This window comes from Thalassophryne amazonica, chromosome 4 (genome assembly GCF_902500255.1).
Source record: "Thalassophryne amazonica chromosome 4, fThaAma1.1, whole genome shotgun sequence".
NCBI classification, from domain to species: domain Eukaryota; kingdom Metazoa; phylum Chordata; class Actinopteri; order Batrachoidiformes; family Batrachoididae; genus Thalassophryne; species Thalassophryne amazonica.
The window spans coordinates 128,152,857-128,170,167 of NC_047106.1; the positions used below are offsets into that span (position 1 = coordinate 128,152,857).

General features: G+C 42.5%; 1 protein-coding gene across 1 annotated transcript in view; it reads right to left on the reverse strand.

Moving 5' to 3' along the window:
- The window catches only part of LOC117508715 (unconventional myosin-VIIa-like), a 289,667-nt gene that overhangs the window by 256,129 nt on the left and 16,227 nt on the right, over positions 1-17,311 (reverse strand). The window contains exon 2 of the mRNA XM_034168534.1: positions 2,238-2,351. Coding sequence (XP_034024425.1) covers positions 2,238-2,351 — 114 coding nt within the window. The remainder of the gene's footprint in view (positions 1-2,237; positions 2,352-17,311) is intronic.

The following is a 17,311-nucleotide window of genomic DNA, read 5'->3' on the forward strand; positions in this document are numbered from 1 at the left end:
GCTGGGGAGAGAAGAGGACAAACCGAGTGACCCTGAGACCTCCGAGCGCAGGGACAAAGTACAGTCAAGTTCACCTGCATACAGTGCACCTTTTACTGTTTCTAAACACCCAAAAATACTAAGTTGGTGGATCTTTTTTAATGATGACTGAAGCAGTACGCTTGAATGTTTTTGATGAATGAATGGAATGTGTGTTTTTATAGCTTTCTGTAATCTGCCTGAGAACACTGAAAAGTCTGCTGTTTTCTTCCCAAACACAGCTATCTTTTGTGCAAAGCATGTTTCAGTCAAGACATTAAAGTAGACCTGCATTGAAATAAATGTGGTCAGATTTCAGAAAGAATAGCTGATGTGTATTTATAAGACCCTTGTGAATGCAGTAAAGTAAATCTGTAAGCCCAAATTTGTAATTCAGCAGAGAAATCTTCATTTAAAAATGACAAATTTGCAGCTAAAATTTAGCCCTCTTGAAAACAGTTTGTACAGCCGTATCATTTCCATGACGTCAGGGACAAGACAACGCGCTCCCGCCTTCAGTCCGATCCCGCATTGAAATTGATTTTATCTGTTAGTAATGTTACTATAAATGTCCTGTTTCAACATCCAAAGTAAGCTGCAATGAATGTGAGATACAGATCGTGTGCTCAGATCAGCAACGACATCGACACCGGGGCGCCGTTCTTCCTCTCCCGCTCTCTGCTTCCGCTGCGCTTATTAAGTCTGCGGCTCGTTAACGAGCTTGTTAACCACCGACGCGGGCCGTGTCTGCTTTGCAGCCGGTGTTGTGCCAGATTCAGCGCACAACACCGGCATCACCTCTCTGTCTACTGAATGGAGCTGCAGCACACTTGGCACAAGTCCTGAGATTACGCTCACTGTTTTAATGCGAAGCGGCCGGTACACCTGTTGCTGCAAGGACAGACTTCTTGCGGCAAAATCCACAGCACCGCACGTCTCGGCAATCGGAGCTCCAGAGCTCCATGGACGCTGAGAGAGGTTTATATATTTTAATGACTGGATTCTTTGCGGGGTCTCGCCTCCATATCCCGCGATGGTACCGGAGGCGAAAGACAGTAGATTTTCATTGCGACACCACTCAAACGGGCGTATGAAAAAGTCCCCCAAAATAATTTTCAAGCACAAATAAAGAAAGTGTACTCACCAAACATCGGCAAGACAATATGAAGTTTTAAAAAAGTAGATCCTTCCGTATAAGACAAGAAAAGGTGCAGATGCAAACTGACATAAATCCACAAATTACAATTGGCGCAATGCATGCTGGAGAGGGTCTTGTCTGTGACGTCTCAGCAGCGTCCATGATGAGAGGGACAATTTGCGGAGGGCTAAATGTTAGCTGTAAATTTGTGATTTTCAAATGAAGATTTCTCTGCTGAATGACAGATCTGGGCTTGCAGATTTACTTTACTACATTCAGAAGGATCTCAGGTGTAAATGTAAGTCATTTTTTGTTCAAAAAATCTGACTGCATTTTTTTCAATGCAGGTCTCCTTTAAATATAGTTTTTATTGTTGTAATGTTGAATGATGACAAAAAGGTGTGCACGGTGTATAGAGAATTACAGCTGACGTCGGAAATGTTCGACAGAGCCGCTGCTCCTTTGCGTTGAAATTGTTCCATGCATGTCCAGCTGGGAGGAGACCCTGGGGAAGACCCTGGACTAGGAGGAGAGATTATATCTCCGCACTGGCCTGGGAACACCTCAGGATCACCCAGTCAGAGGTGGTCAATGTGGCCTGGGAAAGGGAAGTTTGGGGTCCCCTGCTGGTGCTGTTGCCCCTGCGACCCGATCCCAGATAAGCGGTTGAAGATGAGTGATGAGTGTTCAGATTGTCACATCTGGGACAAGTTTGGGCAAGTTATGGACATTTGTTGCAGTGTTATCCATAGTTTCAGTAATGTCCATGTATTTACACGGAGCGCGCATGTCCGCATTAAAAGGCTCTGCCCCCCACAGTGTTCTCCATGAGCGACTAGGGAATACCAGTGCACATGCGCCAAATAATATAACAAAAGTCTATTTGTGACTCTACAGTAAACTGAATGAGAGTGTGAAGATGACTGTCTATATGTGTTGGTCCTGCAATAGACTGGTGGCCTGTCCGAGGTGTACCCCACCTCTCACCCAATGACCACTGGGATAGGCTAGGATAAGGATAGGCTATGATAAGCAATAATAAAATACCCATTATATTCATAAACAATGTTTCAGTGCTTACGTTTCCTTCATCATCGAGCACCTGGATCTGCCCCGAGTCACAGAGTTTGACCACAGCACCGATCGGCACCTCAAACTCCCGGCCCGTCATGGGGTCCAGCCAGACAAAGTCTCCCTGGAAACACCCAAACAGATAGAAAAATATGGGTAATATTATAACTGGAACTAAAAAAGTGTCAGCATCTCAGTTTAAATAAAATAATGAAACACACAGTCAGAACAAGATCCATAAATACAAAAGAAAGGAGTCAGAATGATATAAGAACCACCTCTTCAATACAACAGCAAGAAAAATACGAACCCAAATTCATGGGATCAATGGGATTATTGCTTTCATCAACATTCCTGAAATCTGTAAAGTAAAATAAAATAATACATTTCAAAACTGAATTCTAATCCAATTACATTTTTTCTGCAAATCTGATTAGTTAATCGTGTGAGATTTCAGAACATAAAATATCGCGCAAACGGTGGCAAAATATTAAAATCGTTTCACATTTAACGAATTAGTCCGCGCCCTGACAGCCCACAGAGGTAGACCTCTGTGGGCTGTGTGCGCAATGCTACGCAGATGTAAATAATTGCACTGTCACCTGACAGCGACAGAAACTAGTGCAGCCATGATGATGCCGAAATGCATGGATTTCAAATCATCAGATACAACAGTCATCAAAAAGAAAACAAAACAAACAAACAAACAAAAAATCACAAGGCATAAGGCATCTTGGAAAAAAAATGTGAACCTTCTCAACCTGTTGATTACACAGTGTTCACTCACAAATTCAGTGTTAATTTACAGTAAACTGCTGGCTGCTTGTCATTCAACATTGTTACTGTACTGTTATTCTACAGTGCGCTAACTGTAAAATGCAACAGTTTATTACTGTCAAAAATGACAGTACTGTCCCACTGTTAAATTACATTAAGCAGCTGTGGTTGGCAGACTAATTCTGGGAAAAAAAAAACTTTTTGAATGTGACTCCAGCTGTAAAAGGCTGATGGGACATGGCTGACCTTCAATCAATCAATCAACATTTATTTAAAGAGTGCTTTACAGCACCAACTGGTGTCCAAAGCGCTTTACATTAAAAACACAAATTCACAAAAATAAAACACATATACAATAAAATTTTAAAACAGCACATAAAAACAAAACATGTCACCTCCCCACTCTGTGTTAAAAGCCAGTTTAAATAAATAAGTCTTTAACTTAGATTTAAAAACTGCGAGAACAGGAATAGTACATAATTCAAGAGGTACCGTGTTCCACAGTCTGGGGCCAGCTACCGCAAAAGCATGATCACCCCAGTGTTTATATCTTGACCTCGGTGTTGTGTGGGCTGCTGAAGAGGAGGTACTGCTGGCCTACCACCACAAGATGGCGCCCTGCTTGAAATGCGGGCTTCAAGCACGAGAGGGCGTCGGAGCGACCGGGAGTGACAGCTGTCACCCATCATCCGTACCAGCTGTCACTCATCCACTACTCATCACCACCACCATAAAGGCCGGACTGCAACTCCACCTCCCCGCCGAGAAATCAGCTACCATTCAGGTAATTACTTCTCTGCTGAACCTTAACCCGAGCATCAGTCTGATCTCTTTTGCAGCCTTTTTCCTGGGACAGATACCCTGTCTGCTGAGTTGGCGTTTGGTGTGGACTGCGACGGCTTCGCCTCCCACCCCACCCAGATAAGTGGTTATCTCGGGAGCTGCACGAGTGTGATTGGAGATGGAGGTTTTCCCTCCTAACTGTATACAGACTGTGGGATTACCGAGTGTGTGAACTCACACTCATCAGTACTGTCTCTGTTCTCTGCCAGCAGTACCGGGTCTGACTGCTGAAGACAGTGGCCACCTGGGGTGCAGGGCTTGGCGGCTCCGGTGTTCTTCAGCTCCGTTGGTGGTGGAAGCTGTGTGGGATCCGGCTCTTCTCTCGCCAGATGTCTTCTATCGTCGAGCCTGCCACACGTCACCTTGTGTATAATTGACATTCCACCATATTGTTATTGTCTGTACTTCGTTGTGCGATTCACAACATTAAATTGTTACTTTTTGGCTTATCCATTGTCCATTCATTAACGCCCCCTGTTGTGGGTCCGTGTCACGACACTTTCACAACACTCGGAACATCTAAGTAAAGCTGGCCAGACGCCTGTAATGTCCTACTGTAAGTGCGCAAAGTTAAAATTTCAGACAAGTAGGGAGGTGCAAGGCCATAAATAGCTTTAAAAACAAACATTAAAATCTTAAAATCAATTCTAAAATGAACTAGAAGCCAGTGGAGTGAGTACAGGACGGGCGTAATATGCTCACGTCTAAAACTGTTTGTTAAAAGACGAGCAGCAGCATTCTGCACCAATTGGAGACGTGCAAGAGACGACTGATTAATGCCAGAATAAAGTGCATTACAATAATCAAGTCTGGAGCTGATGAAAGCATGAATGGCCGTCTCAAGATCACGTCTACTGAGAAAGTGCTTTATTTTAGCCAAAAGACGAAGATGGAAAAAACTTGCTTTGACAACAGAGTTTATCTGTTGATCAAACCTCATACAGCTGTCAAATATCACTCCCAAATTCTTCACAGCTGCTTTTACATAATTAGCCAGGGCACCAAATTTGGTGTTACCACATTTGGTATGCCAGAGCACTCAAACACCATGATCTCAGTTTTACCATCATTCAGGTAAGGGAAGTTTTCGGACAGCCACTGCTTTACATCGCGAATACAATTCAATAATGATGACAAAGCATCACTCCCATTAGTCCTCATAGGCAGACAGATTTGCAGATCATCCGCATATCAATGAAAGGACAGGTTGTGCTGGGTTATAACTGACCCCAATGGCAGAATATACAAAGAAAATAGAATAGGCCCAAGAACAGAACCCTGCGGCACTCCACAACACAGAGGAGCAGTTGATGAGGAGATGTCAACAATCATAACAGAAAAGCTCCTTTCAGCCAAATATGATCTAAACCACTTAAGTGCAGTATCCTGAATGCCAATAAAATGTTCTAACCGGGAAACAAGTACTGTGTGATCCACAGTATCAAAGGTTGCTGTGAGGTCCAACAGAACCAGCACAGCAGGTTTCCCTGCATCCACCGACAAAGTGATGTCATTATGAACTTTTAAAAGTGCTGACTCAGTGCTGTGTCATGCTCTAAACCCGGATTGGAATTTTTCAAGGATGTGATTGTCTTCTAAAAATGACTGTAACTGTATAAGTCAACCTTTTCTAAACCTTAGACAGAAATGGCAGATGAGACACAGGTCTAAAATTAGATAAAACTGACGAGTCCAGGTGAGGTTTTTTTAAGAAGAGGTCGAACCACAGCATGTTTAAAAGCAGCTGGAACAGATCCTGATCTAAGACAAGCATTGATAAAAGTTAGGAGACCTGCCCCAACAGTATTAAAAACCTCCTTCAACAACTTAGCTGGAACAACATCTGAAGGACAACTTGTAGGTTTTATGTGTTTCACAACTTCACCAAGAGATGCAAAAGAAATGGGCTCAAACTGCTCAAGCACAGCAGAATGTGCACAAGGAGCAGACAACTCAACATTACAGTTCTGATCAGCGTTCTGTCTGACTGATGAAACTTTGTTGATAAAAAACTGAAGAAACTCCTCACAGGTTGTGGTTGTAGCGTCCTTCAAAACAGAGGTGTGTGGATTTACAACTGAGTTTATAGTCTGAAATAACACACCAGGACGATGACAACTGCTCGAAATAATATGAGACAGATATTGTGCTTTTGCCTCCTTCACAGCTTTCTGATAGTCAGACTGTCACTCACAAAACCCAGAGACACCTGTAGGTTGTCCTTTTTCCATTTTCTCTCCGCCTGTCTGCAGCGTTGCCTGAGGGAACGGGTTGTGGCATTTAACCAGTGGTCAGATTTTGATTTTGTGGATTTGCAGCGCATCGGTGCAACAGAGTCTAAAATTACTGTGCATGTAGAGTGGAAAGAAGAGAGGATGTTATCTGGGAGTAATGGAGAAACCAGACCATTCATGGCATAAAACTGAGAGTCCATGAAGGCAGCAGCAAAGTCCCCCACTGTGGAGGAGGTAACCAAACGGCGGCGAGAGACAGAACAAGTGGCTTACCAGCAGGTGGAGGAGCAATAAATTAAAAAATAACAGGAAAGTGATCTGAAATAGCAATGTCTGAAAGTCCTTAAGGGAGCTGAGAGCCAATAAGAAATGACCAGGTTCAAAGTGTGTCCAAGATTATGTGTTGGGCCATCACCAACTTGTGTTAGACCAAAAGAGTTCAGGAAGCTTTTAAACTCATCAGCCAGCTGATTAGAAGGACAACAGATATGAATATTAAAATCACCACAGACTAAAAGTTTGTCATATTTTGGGATAAATCTGCCAGACACTCAGAAAACTCCTGAATAAAATCCTTATTAAAGTTGGTGGACGGTAAACAACAGCACAGAGCTCAGGACAGTCAAACTCCACCACAAACAGCTGACCTTGAACCAGCAATATTCTGTTTGAAAGCCAGCTGCATGGACCATTGTGCACAAACGCATCAGTCAACTTAACTCATCTGTTTTAGCCTGGTGTAGCCTCGCCATCACTTCTAAACAGACATGATATTTTCCAAAACTCTTCATGTCAAAATAAAGAATTCAGAAAAATGTCATATCTGGCAAAGAAATTGAGTAGGCTGTGCAGTAGGCTAAAAGAGTTGTATTAGAAAAGACAAATCAGCATGTATACCTCAAACAAAACCTCCTCTGGTGGAAAATGGAAGGCGCCCAATGAATTATTCTACTAACCACAGCTGCTTGCTGTAATTCAACAGTGGGACAGTAACATCATGTTTTTACAGTAATATCCTGAAGTATGTTACAACAGGAGTACTTTAGAATGACAGAATATGAACACTGTAAAATAACAGTATAAAGATGGTGTCAGTAGGGTACTGTTAGGTCAAATGTCAATTTGTTACAGTGCTGGATAAGTAGATACACAAAGAGGGTTAAGACATTTTAGAGGCTGCACTTCCAAGTTATTCACTGAATAGAGAAGGTTTAAATAAACCCCTCCTGGCTGTGTCAGATGTGATATTGGGTTGAAATGTTCTGCCATTCATTGTTAAGAATTAAAATCAATCAATCAATTCAATCAATTTTTTTATATAGCGCCAAATCACAACAAACAGTTGCCCCAAGGCGCTTTATATTGTAAGGCAAGGCCATACAATAATTATGTAAAACCCCAACGGTCAAAACGACCCCCTGTGAGCAAGCACTTGGCTACAGTGGGAAGGAAAAACTCCCTTTTAACAGGAAGAAACCTCCAGCAGAACCAGGCTCAGGGAGGGGCAGTCTTCTGCTGGGACTGGTTGGGGCTGAGGGAGAGACCAAGAAAAAGACATGCTGTGGAGGGGAGCAGAGATCGATCACTAATGATTAAATGCAGAGTGGTGCATACAGAGCAAAAGAGAAAGAAACAGTGCATCATGGGAACCCCCCAGCAGTCTACGTCTATAGCAGCATAACTAAGGGATGGTTCAGGGTCACCTGATCCAGCCCTAACTATAAGCTTTAGCAAAAAGGAAAGTTTTAAGCCTAATCTTAAAAGTAGAGAGGGTGTCTGTCTCCCTGATCTGAATTGGGAGCTGGTTCCACAGGAGAGGAGCCTGAAAGCTGAAGGCTCTGCCTCCCATTCTACTCTTACAAACCCTAGGAACTACAAGTAAGCCTGCAGTCTGAGAGCGAAGCGCTCTATTGGGGTGATATGGTACTACGAGGTCCCTAAGATAAGATGGGACCTGATTATTCAAAACCTTATAAGTAAGAAGAAGAATTTTAAATTCTATTCTAGAATTAACAGGAAGCCAATGAAGAGAGGCCAATATGGGTGAGATATGCTCTCTCCTTCTAGTCCCCGTCAGTATGTGAAGCAATAATCTGTCAAAGCTGAGCAGAAGACCATTATTTTATAGGAAGAAAAAATAATTACAAGTGGAAAGTGAAGTTATGGTGTGCTTTCTCTGCATGCCCTCCCTCACCATATCCAAAAACATCCACTTCGGCCTCCCTCTTCTACTCCTGCTCCATCCTCATACCCCCATCACACACAGCTGGAATCACGCAGAGTGTCGTCGGAGTTATGAATCAGCGCACTAGGGCTGCAACAAACGATTATTTGGATCATCGATGAATCTGATAGGGTTTTGACACGATTAATCGATTAATCAGATTAGTGGGGAACCTTTTAAAAATGTGCCAGGGAAACAATTTTTCTCTCCTTCCATTTATTTAACAACAGAACATTATTTGAAAACTTAAAATACTTGAAAATCAACAAATCATCAAATGTCCCTTAGCTGTTGAAATATAAAATAATAAAGAATAAAACAGTTTATAATAAAGAACAAAAATAATTATTTCAAATGACATTGCTTTGTCAAATTGCTGAGTTGCCAAAAAACAACACTGAAACATATAAATGTTATAAAATATTTTTGTTGCTGCAAATGAGCAATTAGCATAACCAGTTAACCATAAAACCTAAATCAAAAACTGTAGCCTGACTCATTATATGTGCAACATTCTGTGTATAACTTGTAAACTATGTGGTCATTTCACAATGACACGTGACTCATGTCTCTTTCTCTAAAATTGTATTGTAGCATTATTAGTTATTATTACTATTATTATTGTTGCTATTATTATTAATATATAAATAAAAATAAATTAAAAAATATTATAATTTGTAATACATCTGACTCTTTTATGACAACAAACACTGAGCCATTAATTATTATACAGAAAACAAATGCACAAACGTGCTGAAATGCCAGCAGCTTAATGCTAACTTTAACACTGAAAACGCCATAGACATGCTAAAGCATTAGCATCGGCATTAGCATAAGATACATCTATCAACTGTTTCAGAAGACCATAACAGGTCAGTTTAACATAAAAAAAAGGCAAATATTCCTCACAGACATATGCTCTTTAGGGTTTTAGTGGAGAAAAATTAAGAAAAAGCAAAATAAAACAAAACCAACGAAGCAGCACCTCGAAGCACTCCTTCATTGGTTCAAGATTCAAAGCAAAGCTCGGTTGATTATATGGAAGAAACTAAACATTTGCGGTAAAACAGTTATTTAGCAACTAATCGATGACTAAATTAGTTGACAACTATTTTAATAATCGATTTTAATCAATTAACTTGATTAGTTGTTTCAGCTCTACAGAACACAGCCAAAAAGTGTCGGATTTCAGTTCCAAAACGTTCAGACAGCCATCTGTGTAAGTCAACACAGTTGGTCAAAATCGGCCAATAATGTCCAAACCCCCCCGCCACAACCCCCTGGAACGCAAAGGAACTGTTTATATGTATGTGGCATCCTTCATCATGATAATAATTATGAATTATTATCAGGTACAGTGAATGTGAACAGCGGCTATCAAACCGAAATCTCCGTGCGCTGCTGTGTGCTTGCCGCCGCAAATCTGAACAGGCTGTGATATCCACAGTAGACCTTACAGTACAGATATTTGTCCATTCCTTCCCATGGGCGACTAATGTGAACTATTGTCTCCATCATAACATGGGCAGCTGCACCTCTCCATGCTGCGCAGTAACGCATCATTGCGCACGTCAGGCTTGGAGCTGAACGGATCTCACATTGTAATAAATGTTCACCTTCTAACTCTGGAGGAGATACAACATGGAGCTTGTGCCAGGCTGTTACACCATTAATAAACATACACCTCACCTCCAACAGCGGTCCAGGATTTTTCACAGCATGGACAAGGACATGAAGCCGGGACACAGCCTGCAGTTAAAATCCTCTCACCCAAAAGAAAAAAAAAAATTCCATGTTATAATCCAACCATTGCGGTGTCCAGAGTTGTGTTGTGCTGCTGAAGTGTACATAAAAGAAAAAAGAAAGTTCCCTGGAACGGCGCTTCGTCTGAGGGACTGCATGGCCCAACGCCAGCAAACTTTGGAGCGAAGTGGTTCACACACACACACAATCATGCATGTGCGCGGAGTGCAAGTGTGCCACACCTACATGCGCAGATGTGCGCATGAGGAAAACAGTGCTCCAGTCTGTCATGGAGACATTTGGAGATTGGGAAGTCTGCAGTGCCTTTTATGGCCGTCTGACAGCAGTCTATGTCATCTACCTGTTGTCTACACACGGTTTGGATGCCATCGTGCAGGTGTGGACGAGGCAGTCCGGATGCGTTCGGACCACGGCTGGCCACACCTCTTTTCCTCCCGACTGCATTGGATTATGGCAATATTTGCTGTGTCGGAATGGCTCCTTCACTTTCTTGCAATGTGTGACAGGGGCTTCAGCATCTTTCTTCAGACATTTCCAATGTCCTGCCTCTGCACAAGCCCAAACTATCTCAATCTATCCTCTCACTTTGTCTCAACGTGGTCCTATCTGCACTATGCCTCTGTTACGCTCATTCCTAGTTCTGTCCAACCTCGTCACTCCAGTATTTTCATCTCTCCTGCTTCCTGTCTTTCTGTTTGTGCCACCACATCCGAGCCACACAACATAGCTGGTCTCACTACCATCCTGTAAACATGTCTTTTAACTTGAGAAGATACCCTGCCACTCTTCTCCTCCCACTCCCTCTACCACTCTGTTCTTCACCTCTCTGCCACAGTGTCCATCGCTTTGATCAGGTCATCCCCAATGTTGACACTCATCCACCTTCACCATTTCAATTCATTGCTCCCACACTGCTCTGACACACTCTCTGCATCTTGCTCTGACTGACTTTCATTCCCCTTTTCTCCAGTGTGTACCTCCTCCTCACCAGGTTCACCTCACTCTGCACCCTCTCATTACAAATCACAATGTCATCTGCAAGCTTCATTGAAAACCTGCCCATTATTGCTCCAAATAGGAAAGGGCTCAGAACCATTTCTGGAAGCTGCTTGAGCTGCTTGGTCCACTGTCACCTCAACCCTGACCTGGATAAGTGACAGAAAATGAATAACTGAATGAGTGAATGTTCATTATGACTGCAAGATTCTGATGAAAACACTAAAGACATTTTATAGTGATTTTAACAGTGCTCCTCCTTCTTAAAATCCATATTTGCCACAGACATTTCCATTCTTTTTGCAAAATCCATGACTATCTGCACATCCACATTTCTACATATTGGTGGTGGTGATCTGGAGGTTAGAGAGGTGGGTGTGCAACCAGAGAATTCAATGCCAGAGAAAAAAGCCACTAATGTTCCCTTGAGCAAGGTCCTTAATCCCCAAGTTACTTGAGTACAGGGACGGCTGGCTGTAAATGACCAACACCGTAGACAGAAACAGCATATCCAGCAACAGAAGGATCACTGTGGCAAACATATATTGTGACACGTAACTAGGAGATCAGCGACGGGTGATTATGGTGATTATATCAGTCAGCTGTGAGCTACACCAGGTGACAGGACCTTACCCACAAACATAGCCCAGCAACAAACCAACAGACAGAGTGAAATGCCAAACTACAGAGAACCTGTGAGTATAATCTAAAATAAACCATAAATGACTACCGAACAAGACTAGTGCAGACACTCAAGCAGAAGTCAAAAATGGCTAAACTATAAAACAAAGGAAAAATAATGGCAAACCCAGCAGAAACGACAACAATTATCAGACGAGAACAACACAATGACAAGATGAGGATAAATGGTGGATTTCTTATTTAATCCGCATTTTAAACAGGATAGACATGACTTAATGCAGACCATCAAGCATCACTGCGCACAAACCCCTATGTCACGCCATTTTGTGATGGCATCACAAAAGGTAAATTAAACTAAGAACTATTAGAATCTATTAGCTTTCCCAGCTTTCCTAGCATTCCGTAACAGAAGCACAAATTCATTTCAAAATGCAGGGTGATGCAATGGGTGGTCTGGGGTGGTTATGTTAGGGTTAACTGTTATGCTATTTTGTGGGATAGCTCGTCGGACTACTTTCGCCTGACCCAGCGCTGAATTTGCCGATATGAGAAGATGCTGCTGAATGAGTGTGAGTATTGACTTACGATCATTTAGGTGTAAAAACACACGAGATACAGAGGTTCTTGTGCCAAATATAGTCCTTATGTTTTTGTTACCAATGAAAACGCACGGTCATCGCAAATACAACATTGTTTGGGAACTACTTTTTGCGCAGGACTTCATCAAGCACATCGGCCGCGGGTGTGCAATAACACCAAATATACAAAAACTGTATAGTTGTTTGGCCAAAATGGGGGCATTCACTTTTAGCTCAGCATAAGCTAAGCTAGTAGCACTTGTGAGATTATTGGGGTAGGGTTAGAAAAAGTAAAAAAAAAAACCATCATGAGAATGTGACTCATTTCTTGACGGGAGCATGAAAAAACCATTAGACTGTGCTGAGGACACGCTGTGGCTATATACGTCTGAGAGGCAGAGGAGAAGACAGAGTAATCACATGTCAGCCTGTTTTATATCATCAGGAGAGCATGTAATATAACTGTTAAATTATTAATCACTCAGTGGCAACTCTGCCAACTGACCAGTGCTGCCTCCTGAACTCCACCGCCTGACCATCACTACGGGTGGAGCCTGTCCCAGTGGTCAATGGGTGAGAGGCAGGGTACACCCCGGGCAGGCCGTCAGTCTATTGCAGGACCAACACATATCAATCAATCAATCAATCAACATTTATTTATAAAGCGCTTTACAGCACCGACTGGTGTCCAAAGTGCTTAACATTAAAAACACAAATTTACAAAATAAAACACATATAAAATAAAATTTTAAAACAACACATAAAAAAAGAACATAAAAATAACAGAACATGTCACCTCCCCACTAAGTGTTAAAAGCCAGTTTAAATAAATAAGTCTTTAACTTAGATTTAAAAAGTGCTAGGTCAGGAATAGTACGTAACTCAAGAGGTAGCTCATTCCACAGTCTGGGGCCAGCTACCGCGAAAGCATGATCACCCCAGCATTTATATCTTGACCTTGGAACATCTAAGTAAAGCTGGCCAGACGCCCTTAATGTCCTACTGTAGGTGCGCAAAGTTAAAATTTCAGACAAGTAGGGAGGTGCAAGGCCATAAATAGCTTTAAAAACAAACATTAAAATTTTAAAATCAATTCTAAAACGAACTGGAAGCCAGTGGAGTGAGTATAGGATGGGCGCAATATGCTCACGTCTAGAAGTGTTTGTCAAAAGACGAGCAGCAGCATTCTGCACCAACTGGAGACGCACAAGAGACGACTGATTAATACCCACATAAAGTGCATTACAATAATCAAGTCTGGAGCTGATGAAAGCATGAATGGCCGTCTCAAGATCACGTCTACTGAGAAAGTGCTTTATTTTAGCCAAGAGGCGAAGTTGGAAAAAACTAGCTTTGACAACAGAATTTATCTGTTGATCGAACCTCAAACAGCTGTCAAATATCACTCCCAAATTCTTGACAGCTGGTTTTACATAGTTAGCCAAAGCACCAAAATTTGGTGTTACCACATTTGGTATGCCAGTGCGCTCAAACACCATGATCTCAGTTTTACCATCATTCAGGTAAAGGACGTTTCGGGACAGCCACTGCTTTACATCACAAATACAATTAAATAATGATGACAAAGCATCACTCCCATTAGTCCTCACAGGCAGATAGATTTGCAGATCATCTGCATAACAATGAAAGGACAAATTGTGCTGGGTTATAATTGATCCCAATGGCAGAATGTACAAAGAAAATAGAATCGGCCCAAGGACAGATCCCTGCGGCACTCCACAGCACAGAGGAGCAGTTGATGAGGAAAGGTCCCCAATCATGACAGAAAAGCTCCTTTCAGCCAAATATAATCTAAACCATTCAGTACCATGAATGCCAATAAAATGTTCCAACCGGGAAACAAGTACTGTGTGATCCACAGTATCAAAGGCTGCTGTGAGGTCCAACAGAACCAGCACAGCAGGATTCCCTGCATCCACCGACAGAGTAATATCATTATGAACTTTTAAAAGTGCTGACTCAGTGCTGTGTCGCGATCTAAACCCAGACTGGAATTTTTCAAGGATGAGATTGTCTTCTAAAAATGATTGTAACTGTAAAAAGACAACCTTTTCTAAAACCTTAGATAGAAATGGCAGATGAGAGACAGGTCTAAAATTGGATAAAACTGATGAGTCCAGGTGAGGTTTTTTTAAGAAGAGGTCGAACCACAGCATGTTTAAAAGCAGCTGGACAGACCCTGATCTAAGACAAGCATTGATAAAAGTTAGGAGACCCGCCCCAACAGTATTAAAAACCTCCTTCAGCACCTTAGCTGGAACAACATCAAAAGGACAACTTGTAGATTTTATGTGTTTTACATCAGCGAGAGATGCAAAAGAAATGGGCTCAAACTGTTCGAGCACAGCAGAATGTGCACGAGGAGCAGACAACTCAACATTACAGTTCTGATCAGCGTTCTGTCTGACTGATGAAACCTTATCAATAAAAAACTGAAGAAACTCCTCACAGGTTGTGCTTGTAGCGTCCAACAAAACAGAGGTGTGTGGATTTACAACTGAGTTTATAGTCTGAAATAACACACCAGGACGATGACAACTGCTCGAAATAATATGAGACAGATATTGTGCTTTTGCCTCCTTCACAGCCTTCTGACAGTCAGTTAGACTGTCCTTCAGAAAACCCAGAGACACCTGTAGTTTGTCCTTTTTTCATTTTCTCTCCGCCCGTCTGCAGCGTTGCCTGAGGGCACGGGTCGTGGCATTTAACCAGGGGTCGGATTTTGATTTCCTGGATTTGCAGCGCATCGGTGCAACAGAGTCCAAAATGACTGTGCATGTAGAGTGGAAAGAAGAGAGGATGTTATCTGGGAGTAATGGAGAAACCAGACCATTCATGGCATAAAACTGAGAGTCCATGAAGGCAGCAGCAAAGTCCCCCGCTGTCGAGGAGGTAACCAAACGGCGGCGAGAGACAGAACAAGTGGCTTACTAGCAGATGGAGGAGCAATAAATTCAAAAATAACAGGAAAGTGATCTGAAATAGCAATGTCTGATATGTCCTTAAGTGAAACTGAGAGCCCAAAAGAAATAACCAGGTCCAAGGTGTGCCCAAGATTATGTGTTGGTCCATCCACAACTTGTGTTAGACCAAAAGAGTTCAGGAGGCTTTTAAAATCATCAGCCAGCTGATTAGAAGGACAACAGATATGAATATTAAAATCACCACAGACCAAAAATTTGTCATATTTTGGGATAAAATCTGCCAGAAACTCAGAAAACTCCTGAATAAAACCCTTATTAAATTTTGGTGGACGATAAACAACAGCACAGAGCACAGGACAGTCGAACTCCATCACAAACAACTGAAGTTCAAAAGTGGAGTAGGCATTAGAAGATAAAAATCGGCATTTAAAACTGTCTTTAAAAATCGTGGCCACACCCCCGCCTCGACCTGATGCTCGCGGGGAGCTGAAAAACGAGCAGCCGGGGGGGAGGAACTCAGAAAAGGCGCTATTTTCACCTGGTTTCAACCAGGTCTCCGTTAACAGAAGAAAGTCCAGATCACGACTGGAGAAAAAGTCATTCAAAATGAAAGTCTTACTTGTGAGTGACCTTGTGTTGACGAGTGCCACACGGACTGAGCGCACGTCAGTCTGCTGCGAGACACGACTGAGCGGGCGCAGGTTCTCCTGCACGCAGCCACGACTGCAGCTCCTCACAGGACGGCGACGCGGAAGTGGAGACCCGGCACCCCGGACAACCGGCCGGAGCCACCGATAGCGAAAAGTCAGGGAACGCCGCACGTCGTAGCCGTCATATGGTGTGAAGAATCCGGCTATGAATTGTCGTGGAGCATGTTTGCAGGAAACAGCCAGGCACTCTGAGCCGAACACGGACTCCTCCTCTCTTCCCACGTCCTCTGCGACGCAGACGCCGAGGCAACACGCCAAGCGGCCGGCGTAGAAAGTCTGGTACGGACGCTAAGACAGGCGGCGGGGGCAGCCGCGTCCCTGGCCGTCCGCCCGAGCCAGGAACAGCGAAATTCTCCAGCGAAGCCCGAACGCTGATAAGAGTCTGGCGATCATACACCAGGAGCGGTGACACATTCCATGCAACAAAGTGTAAAAACAATAAAAACGACACTAAAAGAAGCGAGTACCGACGGCATATAGACAGACAAACACAATTCACACTATAACTCACATCTGTGGTCAATTTAAAATTTCCAATTCATCAAACCTTATTTTTATAATTTTTTTGAAGTGGAATAAAGCTGGAGCACCTGAAGGGAAACTGCACAAACAAAGGGAGAACATGTAAATTCCACACAGAAAGGACCAGTTTGGAAGTGAACCTGGGACTTTCTTGCTGTGAGGTAACAGCACCAACCACTAAGCCACTGTTCCACCTTTAACACACTTTCCTTCATTAACAATAAAAAGTTTAGTATGGTGGAAATATGGAAAGGATAGGATCTGTGGACAATTGGAGACATACTGATCATCCTCAGAACCCTGGATGGTGTAAACACCACAAGATATACCAAACCTTATAAGAGCATAAAATATGTAAATAATGGGTATGGAGCTTAGAAACAAAATATTACTGGGCCAAATATAGAGTTAGGCAGTTTTAACATATTTCAAGAAAGTTGGGGACCCTTAAAGGCCCTTGATGCAGTCTGATCAGACTGATGTTGGAACTTATCCAAAACAAACTCATTTAAGATATCCAGGTCAAATTTGGTGACTTCAAACAAATATTACTCAAGTTATCAAGTGCATAATAAAGTGTGACTGATGCACACACAGTGCAATTCATACTTTGTAATCGGGACATACAGTTGTATGCAAACGTTTGGGCACCCCTGATAATTTTCAGGATTTTCCTTTATGTATCATTGGTTGTTTGGCTCAGCAATTTCAGTTAAATATGTCATATAGCAGATGAACACTGATATTTGAGAAATGAAAAGAAGTTTATAGGATTTACAGAAAGTGTGCAATAATTCTTTAAACAAAACTAGGCAGGTGCATAAATTTGGGCACCCCAACAGAAAAAAT